Below are 20104 nucleotides of genomic sequence, written 5' to 3'. Positions count from 1 at the left end.
AAGATTTTGAAATGGTTAAATCTTTAGATGTTATATGGTTAAGGGGGAAAGACGGGGGCAGAGCTAAAGAGAGAAAACGACAGATCACAAAATAAACAGACACTGCTCACCAGGTCTAGGTCTTCCTTAGGAACGGTTTCCAATTTTGCTATTTTTCCTTGAAACTTCTTGGACAGAAAGGATGTCACCTCCCGCTCACAGTACTGTCAGAGGAGAGATAAAGAAAATCTGAGAAAAGCAATCCTATCCAGTCACCCGGAAGTTCAACCCAGGGATGCATGGACCTGTACCACCAAGGCCGAGAGCTACTGAACATGGGCTTATACACCTCCTAGCTCAGTGTCTCAGCAGAGACTCCTATCCTTCCCGGCTATCTGCCTAGTCACTCTCTAACCCACAGCCTAGGAACAGGAATAAGGAACCACCCCAATCCAAAGAAGCACAAAAGCAAGTCATCTACTTCAGCACTCAACCTCTATGTAAGGCTACTAACTGCATTACAACCCAAAGTTGCAAGAATATTGCACTACCCATCCCTTCCCAAAGTTTCACACAGGAGACAATACCAAGCAACAATTAGTCTGCACACATACGTGTATCCAATACCAGTTATCTGCCCAGAACAGAGACGGTGTTCCATTGACAGACAGTTCTGGCATAGGTGCTTGTATCAAAGAAAAGTAGTCTGTATCTAAAAAAAACCCTGAAGCTTTGTGAGAGAAGTTCCTTTCACCCTCCCACCAAAGCCTTATGACGGGAAACAGCATCCATTTTTACCAGAATCTCAGAGTTCGAGTGTAGAAGCATACATCCAACTCATAGGTTATGAGTGTAGAGTCAAGAATGCCCAACCACCCAAAGGCTCAGCATAGAAGAGCATAACGGTTAATCCCTGTACTCTTGACGTCGCAGCCCCAAGTCGTTCTAGTGTGGCACACCACCAGAGCCACAGTCCACAAATCAGTATGGTATTTCAATGGACAAAAACCCAGAATGATTAACGCTTCCCCTCTTAGAAGAGAACCCCTAGGAAAGTTCAACAAACCTTTCTGGTAGCAATGTAGAAGTATGGCTTATAAGGCAGCGCCACCTTGGGAGAGAAAGAGAGAGATTACATAAAGATGCAGATTTGGAAGAAGTGTCGCATATTTTAATCAAGGCTCCACAAATGCAGAGCCTGGTTCCCACATTGACAAGCCCCTCCGTCCTAGAGGAAACAGGACAACAGTTTAGTGGAGTCCATCAGCTTGACCTGTTCCTGCTCCGTTAAAATCTACTTTCCTTGCTTCGCCCTGAACATTTCAACATCTCCCTCCAGCACCACAATTACTTCTGTGGTTCTCGACATTAGGTAACACATTTCAAATGGATCTAGCAATCTGGTTATTTTACATGAAGTTTAGAAACCGGATTGTATCAAGCAGAAGCCAGACCTAGAACCAACTTCTTCTGGCTACAGCTTAAAACACCAACAGGTCCAAGGAAGCTCGGGCACCCCTACAAGGCCATTACCTTGTCTCGACTGCTAGCCAAGGCCTGCACTGGCTGCCTAAGGCTCAGAGCACCGAGTTTAAAGCACTGTGCTTCACACCACCGGGTGGTTCTTGCCCAGAGATGCAAGGGCCTCCACTCTAGACTGTACCCCCTTATCCCACTCACTCTTGGGCTTCTGGAGGTTTAAACATTAACTGAACCATGACAAGGCAGTGTGGCCTGAAGGGAGGCCCTCCTGTGTAATCGTCCTTCGACTTTCGCAACATTTACCAGCTGCTCTTTATTCTACTGGGAGTTACAATGTGTGTCTTGAGGCAACTAAGGCAGATCTTTCTTAATGTTCTCCCAGTGTAATTTTGGCGACAGTCCTAGCGCCGCTAGTCCTTGAACTGCATATTCATTTATTAATTTACCTGAGAAAAAGGGAGTTTTTAGTTACTGTCTGTATAGGTCTGAAGCAGGAGGTTCTAAGATATATTTGAACTAAGATAGCTAAGCTCAAAACCTCCCAAAACTATTTTCCATGACCTCATGCCCTCTTGGTGAACTTTGATTCTCTGCCCCTCTGCACTGACTCCCCAGTCCATGGACCAAATCACAGGCGTCACCTTGAACCTGCTGCCATCCTCCTGGATAAAGTAATAGTCGACGGCGCTGACAAGTCGCTTATCTTCATCCAATACTTCAGTCTAAAAGAGAATCGGAAAGCTGTAATAAGAACACAGTCCACATGGCATAGCTTCTAAATATTTTTCAAAAATGAATACACCATACCTCAACCTTAGGAGGAAAATATATGTGTCAAATATACATTTTATGACAAGACTGGAGGCTTCTATTATGCTTACTTTTCCTGCTTTAATTTCAATAGCAGCTGCAGTCAAAAACAATAACCAATCCCATATGGCTGGCAGAACAAGCTACCAAAGGGAAACAAAGAGCCGCGCTTCGGCTGCAGGTGTCATTTGTTCTTCGAAGCTTTCCTCGGCTACGCTATATTTAGCCTTTTTCTCTCAGCGGCTCTAAGCGCCTCGTTTCACGCTCGACTGACGGATACCGTGGCAGCTCTCCGCCTTCCTCTGGAGACCACCTAGAGGCGCGGCCTTCTTCAGCAGCAAACTTCTGGTTGGCAGAAGGGTTTGTTAGTAACACACCCCTCTTCCTGGGCCCTCCCTCTCCAAATGTAATCCTATTTTTCACCAGTTTACTCTTGCTTCACCATTAAAATGGATTTTTCCTCGTTTTTTGAGGAAAATAATGATTCTGAAGAAGTTTTTTCCGATAACTTGAATAAGTTTATACAATCTTCAGTGGCAAAGGCCGTTTCTGCCTCAATGTCTAAATTTTCTAAACAAATTGAAAATACTGTATCATACTGTCTTTCACAATCTCAATTGGCCCCGTCTGCGAGGGAGAGCAAAAGCGCAAAGCCACAGGGGCTTCTAATGTTAACCAGTCCAATGTCCCTTCTGCGCTGCTGAGTAGTGAGTCTAACTCACACAGGATGGAGGACGGCGTTCCTCACAGGCCTCCTATCTCGGAGGGGAAAAACTCAATGGGTTCTAAGAGTAAGGCAAAAACCAAACATTTACTCACAACCTACAAGATAGTGATTGACAACATAAAGGACACTGATGATGACATGGATGATATAGAGTCTGATAAAGACTTGGATAATATCAGTAATTCTGATTTCTGGATTGGTCCACCTTCCAAAAAAGCTAAACCAGCGTCAGGTGATCAGCTTTCTACTCCTCCTCTTCTTCTAGACGCTGAAGGGAATCCTATGTTTGATCCCAAATTAATCCATCACCGTAACTCCACCAAGTGGCTGCCTTCTGATCACGTAGCAGGCTATATTACAGCCAAGTTACGCCTCCCACTTGACAAACAAGTGTGCGCCAAACTTCACTCCGGATGTCCTAGACCTTCTCTTCCTCTCCATATTACTTCCACACCCTCTATTGATTCTTCCATGATAACCTTCTTCTCCAAGTTTGGGAAAGACCCGCGTAAAGGAGTGGACAGAGCTTGGTCAGTCTGTCAGGACAAAGTCCTAGATATAGTGGGTCCTTTGGCCCGTATTTTTGACATGGCGGAATCCGCCAGACTGAATAATAATTCAATTGATCCGGAAGAACTCTCCCTCTGGATTCAGCGAGCCTTCTGTCTTCGTGGGAACGCAAACTCTGCCATGACCCACAAACAAAACTTCTTCTTAAATTGGACCCTAAACTGGCTAACCTTGCCACTATGGATCCAGGCCCCAAAGCGGATGGACTGCTGTTTGGAGATTCCTTTATTAAGGAACCAAGCAGGTATGCTACAACCTTCGCTTCCTTGGATAAAGCACAACAATCACTCAAAAAAGTTCTTAATGGGTTTTTGCCAGGGCCGGTAGAGGAAGGGGTCGCTTTACCGGCCGGTACGCTAGATATCAAGGCTACAGTGGCTCCCTTAATTCGCAACAATAAGACTTCCGTCCTCAATTCTATCCCCAATGATCCAGAGGCTTCAGGGGCAGAAACCAGCGTAATTCCAAATCCCATACTCCCACAGGTAAGCCAACTTTCTGGCCATCCTTCTATAGGGGGTCATCTAAAAGTCTTTCTCCATGGGTGGAAAGAGATTACTTCAGATCCCTGGGTTCTCGACACTGTCAAAAGTTACTCAATAGAATTCTACGACACCCCTTTTCAATTGTCTCATCCTCCTCCTCTAAAATTCTCAACAGACATGGCATCCCTTGTTTCTTCGGAAATCCAGGCCCTTCTTCTCAAACGAGCCATCCAACCTGTTCAACCTAATCATTCAGGTTTCCTAAGCTCCATTTTTCTAGTGGTCAGGAGAAACAAGAAGATCAGACCAATTATAAATCTCAAATAATTCAATCAATTCGTTGTCTATCGCCATTTTAAAATGGAAACAATTTTGCATCTCAGAGATTCTCTTCTCTTGAACGATTGGATGGTTCGTCAAGACCTTCAAGACGGTTATTTAACAGTACCCATTCATCATTCTCACAGGAAATTCCTTCAGTTTCAATGGCATCATCAAACCAATCAATTCACTTGTCTACCTTTCGGTCTTTCTTCAGCTCCTTGGTGCATCACTAAGTTGATGAAACCAGTGGTAACTCATCTCAGAGCCCAAGGGTTCAGATTAATCATTTATCTAGACGACATCCTTCTTATGCATCAAAACATGTCCACTCTTTGCTCTCAACTCTCCTACACCATTTCCCTCCTGTCGGAGTTAGGTTTCATAATCAACAATGACAAATCTGTCCTACACCCATCCCAAACCATGGAATTCCTAGGATTTCTAGTGAATGCCACTCAAGGCACTCTTCAACTTCCAGATACAAAAATAAAATTCATCAAATGAGAGATAATCCACTCTTTACGGCAGACTTCTCTCCCCCCAAGGTCTCTTGCAAGGATTGTAGGTCTTCTTTCCTCCTCGATTCAAGCGATCTTCCCGGTGCCCCTTCATTATCGAGCACTCCAAAGATTAAAGATTCGGCATTTGCACAAAGGTCTTGCTTATTCAGAATCCATCCTTCTCGATCACGAATCCCGTACAGAGCTTCAATGGTTACTAGATCACCTGGAAGCCTGGAACGGCAGGACGATCTTTGCATCAGCCCCAGATCTTGTATTAGAATCCAATGCAAGCCTAACAGGTAGGGGCGCAAGGTGTGGTCAAATATCGACTGGGGGCACATGGTCATCTTAGGAGTCTTCATTGCACATCAATTGTTGAGAGATGCTTGCAGGTTCCTTTGCGATCAGAATTTTTCCCAAAGACAAAGTACAATGCTCAGTCCTTCTTTGTATGGACAACCTCACGGCTGTCAAATACATAAATCATCTCAGCGGTACCAGCTCCAAACCCCTAGCCGAATCATCCAAAAGCTTCTAGGAATTCTGTCTTCACCGAAAAATCTTAGTTCAAGCAGAATATCTGCCAGGTTCTCTCAGCTCCGTTGCAGATTGGTGCTCGCGTCATCTCTCCGATTACAGCGATTGGAGGCTTCATTCTTCTGTCTTCAATTTGATCTATCGCAAATGGGGTCCCTTTCAGATAGATCTCTTTGTGTCTCGCCTCAACTCACAACTCCCTCAATTCTTCAGTTGGAGGCCAGATCCCCAAGCCCTAGCTACGGATGCTTTTCTTCAAGACTGGTCACACTCAACAAATTATGCATTTCCTCCTTTCATTATGATCAAACAGGGTTCTTGCACAAGTACAGCATAGTCCTGTTTTGGCAGTCCCAAGTTTGGTTCCCTCCTCTTCTCGAATTATCCATAGACTTCCCAGGCCTTCTCCCCTACTTTCCATCTCTTCTTCTCAACCCCCAAGGACTTACACATGATCTGATCCTCAACAAATCCCTTCTTCTCTCAGCCTGGAAAGTGTCAGGCCTTCTTACTCCTAGCCAGGAATTTCACTTGAAGCTTCAACCTATATTAACAACTCCTGGGCCCCAGGTACATCCAAAGCCTACAATTCTGCTTGGTCAATCTGGTCCAGCTGGTGTCTGGGAAAATCTAGTAATCCCTTTTTGGCAGATTTAAGCTTAATAGCTGATTTTCTTGCTTCCCAAGCTAGCTCTGGGAAATCCTACAGGACTATCAACCTTTATCAGTCGGCTATTTCCCTTCATCATCCCTTTACCAATGGTAAACCTGTGGGCGAGCATCCTATTATTTGCCGGCTATTAAAGGGGGTAAAAGTTTCCAATCCTCCTCTTCCTAAATATACTGTTTTGTGGGATGTTGACAGTGTTTTACAAATGTTTATATCTTGGCAAGATAATGACTTGTTGTCACTAAAAATGCTCTCTGCTAAATTAACAAGTTATTGTGTCTAGTTTCTATTAAACGTCTTTCTGATGTCAGGGCTCTTGATGTTTCTGCTCACCATTTTACCCCTACAGGTGTACTTTTCAATGTTTCTAGACGTATAAAACCCATCATCTCCTCTGTGTTTTATCCTTTTTTCCCCAAATATCAAAAGCTATGTGTGGGTAACTGTTTAAAAGATTATGAACAAAAGACCAATGATCTCAGAATTTCTTCAGCCACCCAACTTTTACATTTCCTTCAGGACACCCTATAAACCAGTTTCTTCCCCCACCTTGGCTCGTTGGGTCAAATGGATTGTCACTTGCAAGTATTGTCACCTCTAGATTTGGAGCCCATTCTGCTTGGGGTGCTATGGCATCCAAAGCCTTCTGGGCTGGCTCCCGTTTGGAAGACATTCTGAGATCAGCAGATTGGTCAAATGATGTTGCATTTCGTACTTTTTATTGTAAACCTGTTAACCCGTTAAATGCGGGCGTCGGCCACTGGGCGACGCCCACACTCCCTCCCTGGTGCGGGTCACGACCAGTGGCCGACACCAGGGAGGGGGTTAAAAATCCTCCGGTGCAATGCACCGGAGGATTTTATTTTTTTTTTTACCGTAGGAGACGCAGAAGAGCTTCCGCGTCTCCATCCCACCCCCCTCCCGCCCCCTTATGACGTCAGCGCGCCGCGAGGCGCGTTGACGTCACATTTTTTCCCCACCGGAGAAGGAGAGACGGAGGTAAGCGTTCTTTCCTTCTCAGGTGGGGAAAAAAAGGCCAAAACGGCCTCCCCAGATGCCAGGGAGGCATCGATGGAAAGGGGAGGCTTTCCCCTTTCCATCGATGCCTCCCTGGCACCGTTTCCTGGCCGTGGATCACAGCGCGGCTGCGATCCACGGCCAGGAAACGCCACTAGGCACCAGGGATCTTCTTTGGGGGGGTCGGCCCCCTCGTAAAAGGGCCACCCCCCCCCCCGGCAATATTTTAATTATTTATACTGTTTTGGGGGGCGATCGCGCCCCCCACAAAAAAAAAGAAAGAAAAAAAAGAAAAAAAAAATGGCGGGGTCGGCCCTTGGAACACGGGCCGACCCCAGGGGAAAAAAAAAAAACGTAGTTTTGCCTGGGGAGGCCGATCGCCCCCCCAGGGTAAAAAAAAACAAAAAAAAACAAATTGTTGGTGGTCAGCCCTTAGGGTGACCATCAATGGGGCCATTTTTTTTTTTATACATGTGTGCTTTGCCGAGGGCAAGCACACATGTATAAAAAGAAAAAGATTTGTGAAATGAGTCTCATATATATGTGTATATATGTATACACATATATATCTATATAGATATATATATCTATATAGATATATATATATATATATCTATATATATATATATATCTATATAGATATATATATATATATATATATCTATATATATATATATATCTATATAGATATATATATATATATATAGATATATATATAGATAGATATATATATTTTTTTCAGGACAAGCATTGCAGCGTTCATGTGCTGCTTTTCTGACTTGTTGGTGTGTATCTGGGCTTCTAACAACGCCCACCTCACGCCCATCACTACCACTCCTTTGATGGCATTGGAAAATGATTTACCTTTGTCCCTCCTTGGGGAGGTTTTGCTACCGCCTTGGCCCCTGGTACATGGCTAATTGCACTTTTGCTGTTACGTTTAACTGCGAGCGAACTTCTTTTCCTTTTGTGTAACTCTTCACATGATGCTCATGGTGGCCATGGCGCTGTGAATCGGCTCTCTTATGTGAAAGAGTTTAACTTTAAATTATCAATTTATGTGGCAAGAAAAGTTGGGTTAGGAGTTTATAACGCTAATAGCTCTAACTCGAGCAGATGCGAGACCCATTGCATTGTAAATGCTTGTTATTCTTGTGTGTGTTGTTTTATAATGGTGAACAATTTCACCGCACTCCACGAGGACCGTGATCAAGACTCCTTGGTGAGTTGAAACACGTTGGTGGTTATTGACTGCAATAAAATACACGTTTATTTGTACTTCATGGAGTGCGGTGAAATTTTTCGGCATTAGATAATTTCTAGATTGGTCTTCCCTGTCACTGGGCACCGGCAGTGAAGTGTGCCGCCCAGCAACCCTTCAACCACTTTGTTTCTAAACATATAAATATATATATATTATTTTATATATATATATATATATATATATATATATATATATATATATATATATATATATATATATATACACACAATATGCATGCATGCATGTCTTTTCTGTAGTGGCAGTTTTGCTGGATAGTACTGAGGGAATTAGAAGAGGAGGTAATGGGAGGCAGAGCACCAAAAATGACTGTTGCACAGGGTGTGTGGTAAGGTGAAGTAATACATTCTTTTTTTGTTTTTTTCAGTGTTTTCAGAGAATCTGCAGAATTGGAGAAGAAGCGAAGGTAAGGTGACGACATTTCCTGTTGTACACAACAAACATACCAACAAGCAATTTTGTGACTATCTGCCTTCTACGTAGGATAGTAATTTAGAGGGACAGTTTAGCCAGTTGCAGAGATGGCGTCTCGTTGGATGACTGCTGATCAAGCCCTAGCTCGGGTTATGGAGGACAGTTCTGATGTAGGCTCAGAGACTGAGACAGCAGACACTGAGACAGCATCTGAGGGAGAGGACAATGGGGCAGATTCTGGGAGTGATTTTTCAGTCGGCGGAGTCCCATCTGACGACACCTCTTCCAGTGAGTCTGAAGGAGACAATGACGACATCCGTGCTGTCCCTTCGCAAGCACATTCTGGGCAGCGGGACCACATTGGGTTAGCCGAACCCAGAGAGCACGTGCTTGCTGCCGCAAGCACAGAACGAGTGCTCTCTTGGCAGCCCCCCTGTTTGGTTCAGCCCCAAATTCCACCTTTTACTGGTGACGCTGGATGTAAAGTCGATACAGCTAACTTTTTGCCAGTCGACTACATCTATCTGTTTTTGGATGTTGACTTTCTTCAGAAAGTTGTGCAGCAAACAAATTTGCGTGCAGACCAATTTCTGAGGGAGCGCGGAGGCACTCTAGGGCCCCGTTCTAGGGCACGCCAGTGGACTCCCACTTCGCTGGCGGAGTTGAAGATATTTTTGGGCCTTACCCTCAAAATGGGGTTAGTACAGAAACCCACCTTGCAGTCCTACTGGACGACTCGCACGGTTTGGGTAACTCCCATCTTCGCACCATACATGAGCAGAGATCGTTTTTTGCTACTGCAGCGCATGCTGCATTTCAATGACAATTCTGCTGCATTGCCCCGGGACCATCCAGATCATGACAGGTTGTTCAAAATTCGGCCTGTCGTGGAACATTTGTCTGCCAGGTTTCCAGAGATCTATACTCCTGGAAAGAATATAGCAGTCGATGAGTCCTTGATCCTGTACAAAGGACGGCTGCTTTTCAGACAGTACATTGCGAGCAAAAGAGCTCGCTATGGCATAAAGCTGTACATGCTGTGTGAGAGCTCTACTGGCTATGTGTACAGCCTGAGAGTGTATACAGGGAAGGATTCTACCCTAAACCCTGTAGGTTGCCCTCCCACGTTAGGGGTCACAGGTAAGATTGTATGGGAACTTGTCCATCCACTTCTTCACAAAGGTTATAACCTTTATGTGGACAATTTCTATACAGGAGTAGAGCTGTTCAGTGAGCTCTACAAAGCTGGCACTGTGGCCTGCGGTACAGTTCGTTGTAACCGCAAAGGATTCCCGCGGGAGCTTGTTTGCAAGAAGCTCCAGAAATCACAGAGTACTGCATTGCGTTCTAACGAACTGCTCGCAGTCAAGTTCCTAGATAGACGTGATGTATACGTGCTCACTACAATTCATGATGAGAGCACTTCTCCCATCACGGTTTGGGGTCAGATGGCCGAAGTCCACAAGCCCATCTGTATACTTGATTACAATAAGTACATGGGTGGAGTGGACAAGAACGACCAGGTTCTTCAACCATACAATGCGTGTCGTAAAACTCGCACTTGGTACAAGAAACTGTTTACCCACCTGATTCAGATGGCAACATATAATGCGTATGTTGTTTACCGTCAGACAACAACAGGAAGACTCATGACTTTCCTTGACTTCCAGTTGTCTGTAATTGAAAGCCTCACTGCTGTTACTGAAGAAGCAGCAGCCTCCACCTCATATGTTCTGGAGGATGTGGCAAGGCTGCAGGAGCGACACTTTGCTGATCGCATACCTAAAACACCCAAAAAGGATCGCCCATGTCGTCGCTGTAAAGTGTGCTCAAAGCATGGAAAGCGGCAGGAGAGTCGGTATTACTGTCCCCAGTGTCCATCACAACCAGGCCTCTGTATCCCTACTTGCTTTACGTTGTATCATACTAAAGCAAAGTTCTGGGAAATCGACTGAGGTTGAGCTGCTGTTGGGTAATCCTTTCAGTGGCAGTGCATGGATACCGAACGTCCATGGGCCACTGCTTCGTTAGGCAAGGAGCCACAGAATTTTACTTCATCATGGACTTCCTTTTGGCGTGGTCGGTGTTCTGTTCAATTAACATGCATTTTCTTCCCCCTACTGCATATACTAGTAGACAGAACATATGCCACATTGCCACGGAGTACCCTTTCTTCACCTGCATGTCTTCCTTACTTTCAACGGTAGATATGCTCTCTCAGTTCGAGAAATCACTTTGTAGGGCATACTTGGAAGCCCCCAACTTGCTTCCACAAACTAGTATAGGTTCACTTGGCTATTATACAGGATTAGCCAGGACTCTGATGAGAACAGAGACATGGATGGGTAAGGAAAGCTTATGGTAGGAGTGCCTTCACAGGGTTATTGCACAGGTAGAAGGCAGATAGTAAAGGTAGTACAGATGTACATCATCTACACCTATGGATTCAAACCCATTGGTGCCATCCCAGCACTAAAGGAGAATGACTTGTATAGGTCAGTGTTTGACCTGCTTTTCATGTTCATCCTCCATCAGAACTTAGTAGATGTTCAGTTTGCTGTATAAGTGCATTATAGTCACATCACTGCACATAATGTTGGCTGGGACATATGCTACGTTCTCATGGACTCCCCTATGTACCAAACACTACCCTTTTCCATAGCCTATGACCTTCTCTTTAGGGAACATCATGAGAAATCCCCAGCATGTCTCCCTTAGTTTCAAAGGTAGATATGCTCACTCAGTTCGAGGAATCGCTTTGTACGGCATACTCGGACACCCCCAACTTGCATCCACAAACTGGAAGGAGTTGGATTTAGCACAGAGATTGCGCTAAAGGCGCATGAAAAACATGTCTTCCTGAGCCTCAGGTGGCTGTCACAGGAGTCATTAGTAAAGGTTTGTTACGCATGCATTTGGTAATGTTAAGGAAGAAGGAGGCAGGTAGCCTATGACCTTCTCTTTAGGTAACAGCATGAGAAATCCCCAGCATGTCTCCCTTAGTTTCAAAGGTAGATATGCTCACTCAGTTCGAGGAATCGCTTTGTACGGCATACTCGGACACCCCCAACTTGCATCCACAAACTGGAAGGAGTTGGATTTAGCACAGAGAGTGCGCTAAAGGCGCATGAAAAACATGTCTTCCTGAGCCTCAGGTGGCTGTCACAGGAGTCATTAGTAAAGGTTTGTTACGCATGCATTTGGTAATGTTAAGGAAGAAGGAGGCAGTTACTTGACAGGTGGTAAAATGTAGTCAAACTTAATCCGTTCTGTGGCGTGTGAATGTGATGGGCCCTTGTCTGGCAGCGGTAAGTTAATGTGAGTGGAGTGATTGATTGGATTGGGCCCGTGGCTGGCGATATGAAAGGGTTGTTTGTTGTGCGTGAATGGCGTGTGAATGGACCATAAAGAGGTTGGTGCCTGGACGCGGCTTTATGGCCCACCTTCAGAAGGCTTGGTTTCAACATTCAGATACTTTGATAAGTAATCATGCTTTAAAACCATAATTTCTGGAGGTGCTAAAACCAACCAGTGTGAGTGGTGGGTTAACTTTAACAAACTAGTACCAGGGGAGACCAAGGGTGCAGGACTTGCATGGCTTTCACCAGTTTTCCTTCACCCAGAATCCCCTTGAAATTACATTATGTGCTTAAAAAACACATTTTCCTTGCATTCCAATGAGCAGAAGTCCAGGGATCTGCAGGTATCCTCAAAATTCCTACCACCCAGTGTTTCCCCACTTGTCCTGATAAAAACACAACCCCGCTTGTGTGCCTGCGCCTAGTGCCTGCTTCAGGAATGAATCACTCCAGGGTTAACAGTAGACCTCAAGCAAGGACTACCATTGACCCTTGTGTGATCCATTCCTGTCGCGGGCGCTAGGCCTACCCACACAAGTGAGGTATCGTTTTTATCGGGAGACTTGGGGGGACGCTGGGTGGAAGGAAATTTGAGGCTCCTCTCAGATTCCAGAACTTTCTGTCATCGAAATGTGAGGAAAACTTGTTTTTTTAGCCACTTTTTGAGGTTTGCAAAGGATTCTGGGTAACAGAACCTGGTCAGAGCCCCGCGAGTCACCCCATCTTGGATTCCCCTAGGTCTCTAGTTTTCAAAAATGTACAGGTTTGGTAGGTTTCCCTAGGTGCCGGCTGAGCTAGAGGCCAAAATCTACAGGTAGGCACTTTGCAAAAAACAGCTCTGTTTTCTGTGATGTGTCCACGTTGTGTTTTGGGGCATTTCCTGTCGCGGGCGCTAGGCCTACCCACACAAGTGAGGTATCATTTTTATCGGGAGACTTGGGGGGACGCTGGGTGGAAGGAAATTTGAGGCTCCTCTCAGATTCCAGAACTTTCTGTCATCGAAATGTGAGGAAAACTTGTTTTTTTAGCCACTTTTTGAGGTTTGCAAAGGATTCTGGGTAACAGAACCTGGTCAGAGCCCCGCGAGTCACCCCATCTTGGATTCCCCTAGGTCTCTAGTTTTCAAAAATGTACAGGTTTGGTAGGTTTCCCTAGGTGCCGGCTGAGCTAGAGGCCAAAATCTACAGGTAGGCACTTTGCAAAAAACAGCTCTGTTTTCTGTGATGTGTCCACGTTGTGTTTTGGGGCATTTCCTGTCGCGGGCGCTAGGCCTACCCACACAAGTGAGGTATAATTTTTATCGGGAGACTTGGGGGGACGCTGGGTGGAAGGAAATTTGAGGCTCCTCTCAGATTCCAGAACTTTCTGTCATCGAAATGTGAGGAAAACGTGTTTTTTTAGCCACTTTTTGAGGTTTGCAAAGGATTCTGGGTAACAGAACCTGGTCAGAGCCCCGCGAGTCACCCCATCTTGGATTCCCCTAGGTCTCTAGTTTTCAAAAATGTACAGGTTTGGTAGGTTTCCCTAGGTGCCGGCTGAGCTAGAGGCCAAAATCTACATGTAGGCACTTTGCAAAAAACAGCTCTGTTTTCTGTGATGTGTCCACGTTGTGTTTTGGGGCATTTCCTGTCACGGGCGCTAGGCCTACCCACACAAGTGAGGTATCATTTTTATCGGGAGACTTGGGGGGACGCTGGGTGGAAGGAAATTTGAGGCTCCTCTCAGATTCCAGAACTTTCTGTCATCGAAATGTGAGGAAAACTTGTTTTTTTAGCCACTTTTTGAGGTTTGCAAAGGATTCTGGGTAACAGAACCTGGTCAGAGCCCCGCGAGTCACCCCATCTTGGATTCCCCTAGGTCTCTAGTTTTCAAAAATGTACAGGTTTGGTAGGTTTCCCTATGTGCCGGCTGAGCTAGAGGCCATAATCTACAGGTAGGCACTTTGCAAAAAACAGCTCTGTATTTTGTCAAAAAATGGGATGTGTCCACGTTGTGTTTTGGGGCATTTCCTGTCGCGGGCGCTAGGCCTACCCACACAAGTGAGGTATCATTTTTATCGGGAGACTTGGGGGAACATAGAATAGCAAAACAAGTGTTATTGCCCCTTATCTTTCTCTACATTTTTTCCTTCCAAATATAAGAGAGTGTGTAAAAAAGGCGTCTATTTGAGAAATGCCCTGCAATTCACATGCTAGTATGGGCACCTCGGAATTCAGAGATGTGCAAATAACCACTGCTCCTCAAAACCTTATCTTGATCCCATTTTGGAAATGCAAAGGTTTTCTTGATACCTCTTTTTCACTCTTGATATTTCAGCAAATGAATTGCTGTATACCCAGTATAGAATGAAAACCAACTGCAGGGTGCACCTCATTTATTGGCTCTGGGTACCTAGGGTTCTTGATGAACCTATAAGCCCTTTATATCCCCGCAACCAGAAGAGTCCAGCAGACAAAACGGTATATTGCTTTCAGAAATCTGACATCGCAGGAAAAAGTTACAGAGTAAAACATAAAGAAAAATGGCTGTTGTTTTCAGCTCAATTTCAATATTTTTTTATTTCAGCTGTTATTTTCTGTAGGAAAACCTTGTAGGATCTACACAAATGACCCCTTGCTGAATTCAGAATTTTGTCTAGTTTTCAGAAATGTTTAGCTTTCCGGGATCCAGCATTGGTTTCACACCCATTCCTGTCACTAACTGGAAGGAGGTTGAAAGCACCAAAAATAGTAAAAATGGGGTATGTCCCAGTAAAATGCCAAATTTGTGTTGGAAAATGTGGTTTTCCGATTCAAGTCTGCCCGTTCCTGAAAGGTGGGAAGATAGTGATTTCAGCACCAGAAACCCTTTGTTGATGGCATTTTCAGGGAAAAAACCACAAGCCTTCTTCGGCTGCCCTTTTTTCCCATTTTTTTGGAAAAAACGAAATTTTCACTGTATTTTGGCTATTTTCTTGGTCTCCTCCAGGGGAAACCACAAACTCTGGGTACCATTAGAATCCCTAGGATGTTGGAAAAAAAGGACGCAAATTTGGCGTGGTTAGCTTATGTGGACAAAAAGTTATGAAGCCCTAAGCGCGAACTACCCCAAATAGCCAAAAAAGGGCTCAGCACTGGGGGCGAAAAGGCCCAGCAGCTAAGAGGTTAATACTGCATCTTCAGTGGTAATTGATATGCTTTAAACAAGCATAATAGGAGCCTCCGGTCTTGTCAGAAAATGTAGATTTTCCAAATAATTATGATGGAAAGTCTTAATTGTATTAAAGACACGGAAGCGAGTATTATCCCACCCCATTTATTCTAACTTTGTTTTTATAACCCTCCCTTTAGTCTCTACCAACGTTCCAGCGTCTACCTCTGGATAAATCCCTGCATTTTTCTCACATCTAGAATCACACGTTCTCTCAGCTTGTGTTTCCTTTGGATTGCCTCCATCTTCATTCCATCAAGACTGTCTGCCTTTTCTCTGGATTGGTTTCAAGATTTGTTTGCTCTAATTTTAGCTGCCTGTATAATTGCTTGCATATTTCCAATGTTTAAATCTTTTTAATGACTTTCTTGCAGAAGAAAAGAGGGCTGCTTGCAGTCAAGCCTGGTATATCTTTAGGTGTATTGCGTTCTGATTGGTCCTTTGTATCTCTTTGTTTCCCAGTGGTAGCTTGTTCTGCTAGCCATATGGGATTAGTTATTGTTCTTGACTGCAGCTGCTATTGAAATTAAAGAAGGAAAAGTAAGCATAATACTCGCCTCCGTATCTTTAATAAAATTAAGACTTTCCATCATAATTATTTGGAAAATCTACATTAATCAACAACAGTAACAGATGTTCGCCTGCAGATTCCTACATCAAGTAACCTAACCAGGAAGAGGCAAAAGGTCTCTGCATTTCACAGGCACTTTACACACTTGATAAACGTCAGTCGAAGACCAGATTAGAGTGCAGTATATAAAACTAATTTAATACAGTAGATAGGGCTAAGCGTCCTTCGTGCTGGAAGGTGTATTATGCGTCCTGCTCTAGAATATAGGGGCAATAAGTTACATTATTGGTATAGAAAATTAGAAACGCAGTCTTTAGGCCGTGTCCATATATCCTAAGGGAGTTAGCTAGTGCATGTTTTCCAAACCTGTACTACAGATGAGGACACAAGCCTTCAAACACCATAATCTGTCTACATCAGGCCGAATTTGACTTTGGCAGCCCAGGAACCTAGCAATTCAAGAAGGAGATAGCATGTCAACAGAAAAAGGGGAAATGCTATTAATAATGTATGAAACCATGAGGTGGTACCTGGCTCAGCGTGCAGTTTGAGAGAATCAAGTTTCAACCACCTAATGAATCCTGGAGTGAAGTTGCAGCTGAGCCCTGTTGCTATGGTAGTAAGCCCCCCAAGTGCCACCTAATGACCTCTCTCTCCCTCCATTCAGGATTTCATTTAGAAGCTCAAGACCTGCCTCTTAGAATGAGACCCATGCAGCAGACCCAGTGCCTGGATACCCTCACAGGTGATAAGTGTTACAAATTTGTGATTGATTTACTGATATCCAGGTCTGGGTGAGATGCAGGTAGCATTTGAGGTGTTGAAAGTCTAGAAGAAAGGAGAGATCAGGTTAAGTTGTGTATTGATAGTATATTGGTGAATCTTCATTCTGTTAACTGTGAGTAGAGCCATAAGGGGCTCCATGTACAGGGTGAGGATAATAAGAGACAGCATGGGGAGGGATGGGGGAGTAGGGGTACTCCACAGGTGATAAGAATCTTTTTGGACCTGAAGATATCCATATGGACAAGAAAGATGGTATTTATTGGAAAGGTAGAAGAACCAGTGAAGGACTTGCAGTGAAGTCCATTCAAGACTTCAGGGTGTGGATAGGGATTGGATGACTGACCGTGTCGAAGGTGGCTGAGAGGTCCAGCAATGTCAGAAAGCATCTGTAATCTGGCAGGTGCGGTTTGCAATGAATAAGGTAGTAGCCTCCATGCTACATCTAGAATGTTGCTTTATATGATGATTGCGGTTCCATGGATTCTGAAGTGTATTGTGAGAGCATTCACCCTGTGAACTACCCCATTCTAAGTGCTATTTATCATAAAAAGTAGCTCAATGCAGCTATATTGATCTTCAATTGCTGGTCCCCCATCAATTCGACCACCATTCTACAGATTAAGTGAACCTGTTACAATTATAAAAAACATCAGCTGTACTTAAACTCTTTCTGGATAACGGTTATCTTGTACTTAGGAATTGTTACCAACTACTGGCGCCTTACCCAATATAATATGGAAATGTTTTCCTAGTGATCTTGAGGAAAACTTTCGGCTTCCCCATATAGGTTGCTGCTCCAAAACAAGCTTTGACTTTTATAACAGATGAGGCTAATACCTACTATTAAAGTTATTTTTATGGCCAAAGCCAATATGCCGATTCTTCGGAGATACTCTATTATCCAAGTGGTGATTAACTACGTTCATCATTTGAAGTCTTTTTCTAAAAATATTAATCATCAAATATGTGCAGAATATATCTTTCCACTCCATCAATCACATCATAAATATGGCTGCCTCATCCTTTTTCTTGGGTAATTAAGATATTTTTTCACAACAATCCAAGTACTTAAAATAGGTTGGCACTTTCTTTTATACTATATGATAGTTATATAAAATATTTTCAATCTTCTATGAAGATGGCCTATTTTATATCTAGGCTCTTATCGTGGACCCATGCCCTTGAAAATACATGACTAAGGAGATCATTTTATAAATCAAGGTAATGCACATTATCCTCCCATTACTAGCAAGCCTCAATATTAATTTTAACCTTTATAAACTGATTACCAATTCCTTCTTGTATTTGCTCCTTTCCCTTAGTCCAGTCGTCTCTATAATTTGCTCCTCAATTTACCAAAAAATTTGGATTAATTATTACAAGACTACGCACTCTTTAAGGGATCACCTTTTAAGTCATCTTTTGGGGTTTTTGCTAACTTCAAATGCGAATCTCGAACTCACAAAGGTACAGTGACAGTCCTTTAATATCACAGCACTGACTGTGTGTCTTATTACTGTACCACCAGAAAGATACTGAATGCATACTAACATTACTTTGATATTGTCTCTACTCCGAGTTTCGTACTTAAACAGCGTAGGAAGCTGGCTCGTTATATAGTGAACCAAAATGAGGTACACTGTGCAAACAGTCCAAGCAAACCCCAGAGGTATCACAAAGGCACAACTGACATCCCAAATGCTCTCTTTGGTGGTAGAGTGGTCAAGCAGTTAGGCATATCAGAGAGTAGTGCTAAGCGCAAAATGCACACACTCAAAGAAATCTATCACCAATTTATAAAAATAACACATACTTTTATATAACCTGTGATACCAAAATCACCTGAATCATGTGAGTACTTTTGGAGTTAGGAATGTTTAGAATTTTTAAAAGTTGACAGTGCTTTTTTCATATGCGGTAATGTTATCCTAGGGAAGAAGAACAAGCATTGCATACAGGTATAGTACAGGAACCTACGAGACCAATCTCCTGGACTTAAGGTAAGTACGGGAGCAAGATCCAAGGCCACACTAACACATCACCTCAGGCGTCACTGGGGCGGCTTGGTACAGGGGTGCAGTTCAGCGTCAGGTGCCCTGTGTAAGCCTATGGAGATAGGTCCAGTCACAAAGTTTCTGCAAGGATGGACTGAAACATCAGTCCAAGGGACCCCACAGGAAGGCTAGAGGTCTTTAGGCATGTGGAACACAGTCAATCCAGACTGGAGGTCTTTAGGCATGTGGGGACACAGTCAGTCCAATTCTCTCACCGGGCTGCGGGACCCTGATGCAGAGCGGTCTTCTGGCATCAGGTCCAGTGCTGGAGTTCCTCACAGCTGCAGGGGGAGCCCGCAGAAACATTCTACATGTGTGTGGACTGGTGTGTGGGGGGGGGGAGGGGGTCACTCAGACCAAGCCAATGGTGGTCTTAGGTCTCATGAGGCTGGGAGATGTGGTGGCACCCCAGGTCCTCTTCTCCTCATCCCCGGGTGGAAGGGTGCAGAGGTGTCCTGAGGCGTTGGGTCCGTCTCCAGGTCACTCACAGTTGCAAGGGAGTCTGCAGAAACAGGCTGCATACACCATCATGAAGTTCACAGTGGGAAAATTCAAGGTGGGCTTTGTCTCTGGAGGGCCTGGGGACCACTCTGACACTGTTGGCCCACTTCGGCTCAGGCTAGGCGGCTCGGGTGCAGTGGTGCTGTCCAGCGTCGGGTTTTGGTAAATCCTGATCCTCACAGTTCGGTCTTTGGGTGCCTCCATATGCAGGGAAGCAGCTCTTCTTTTCCAAGGGAGTTCCTCTTGGTGACTTGTGAACCACTGGCAGCTCTTCCTGTTTCTTGGAGGCTGCAGCGGCAGACAGCCCAGTTGCTCCTTGAGGGTCGGGTGCAGCAGGCAGGTGGGCAGGGTTGGCGCCAAGTCAGTCGTGCTCCTCGGTTCGCAGGTTCAGCAGGTTTCTTGTCCACTCCTTTTGCATCCAGCGAAGAGCTGCGGATCTGGTATTAAGGGGCCCTCTAAATACTAAATTTAGGGAACGTATATGGGTGTGAAGGGTAGTAGCTCATGAGCTACTTACCCTTGGGGTCCCTACAACACATAGATGATTACTTACTCTGGAGCGAGTGGGCATCACCCTGTCCAGCGGTCCTAAATTCTACCACACAAGATGGCAGAATTTTCCACTTCAGGGGGTGTTCCCAGTCTAGAAATGTAACACGCCTCCTGCATAACTAATTTTTCCACCTGTCCAGGTGCCAGATGGGCCCTTGGGCTGGGGGAGGGAGGTCAGCATCCTCCTCCTCGGAAAGCCAGTTCTGCATACCACCGGTAGTGGGCTTCTTTAAAGCTCCTGCCTTGGAATGCAGGTCTTCCTGTGAGAAAAAATGTGTAACACCCCAGCCCG

General features: G+C 44.6%; 1 protein-coding gene across 1 annotated transcript in view; it reads right to left on the bottom strand.

The window, feature by feature from the left end:
- Nucleotides 1-20104, bottom strand: part of POLE (DNA polymerase epsilon, catalytic subunit) — a 293620-nt gene that overhangs the window by 241654 nt on the left and 31862 nt on the right. Inside the window, exons 3-5 of the mRNA XM_069214647.1 lie at nt 2103-2183; nt 1046-1090; nt 111-203 (exon numbers count right to left, since the gene is read on the bottom strand). Coding sequence (XP_069070748.1) covers nt 111-203; nt 1046-1090; nt 2103-2183 — 219 coding nt within the window. The remainder of the gene's footprint in view (nt 1-110; nt 204-1045; nt 1091-2102; nt 2184-20104) is intronic.

The sequence above is a fragment of the Pleurodeles waltl genome, chromosome 11, assembly GCF_031143425.1.
Source record: "Pleurodeles waltl isolate 20211129_DDA chromosome 11, aPleWal1.hap1.20221129, whole genome shotgun sequence".
Lineage (NCBI taxonomy): Eukaryota > Metazoa > Chordata > Amphibia > Caudata > Salamandridae > Pleurodeles > Pleurodeles waltl.
Note: the sequence above shows the minus strand (reverse complement) of the source record. Positions and strands in the feature narration are given on the sequence as shown.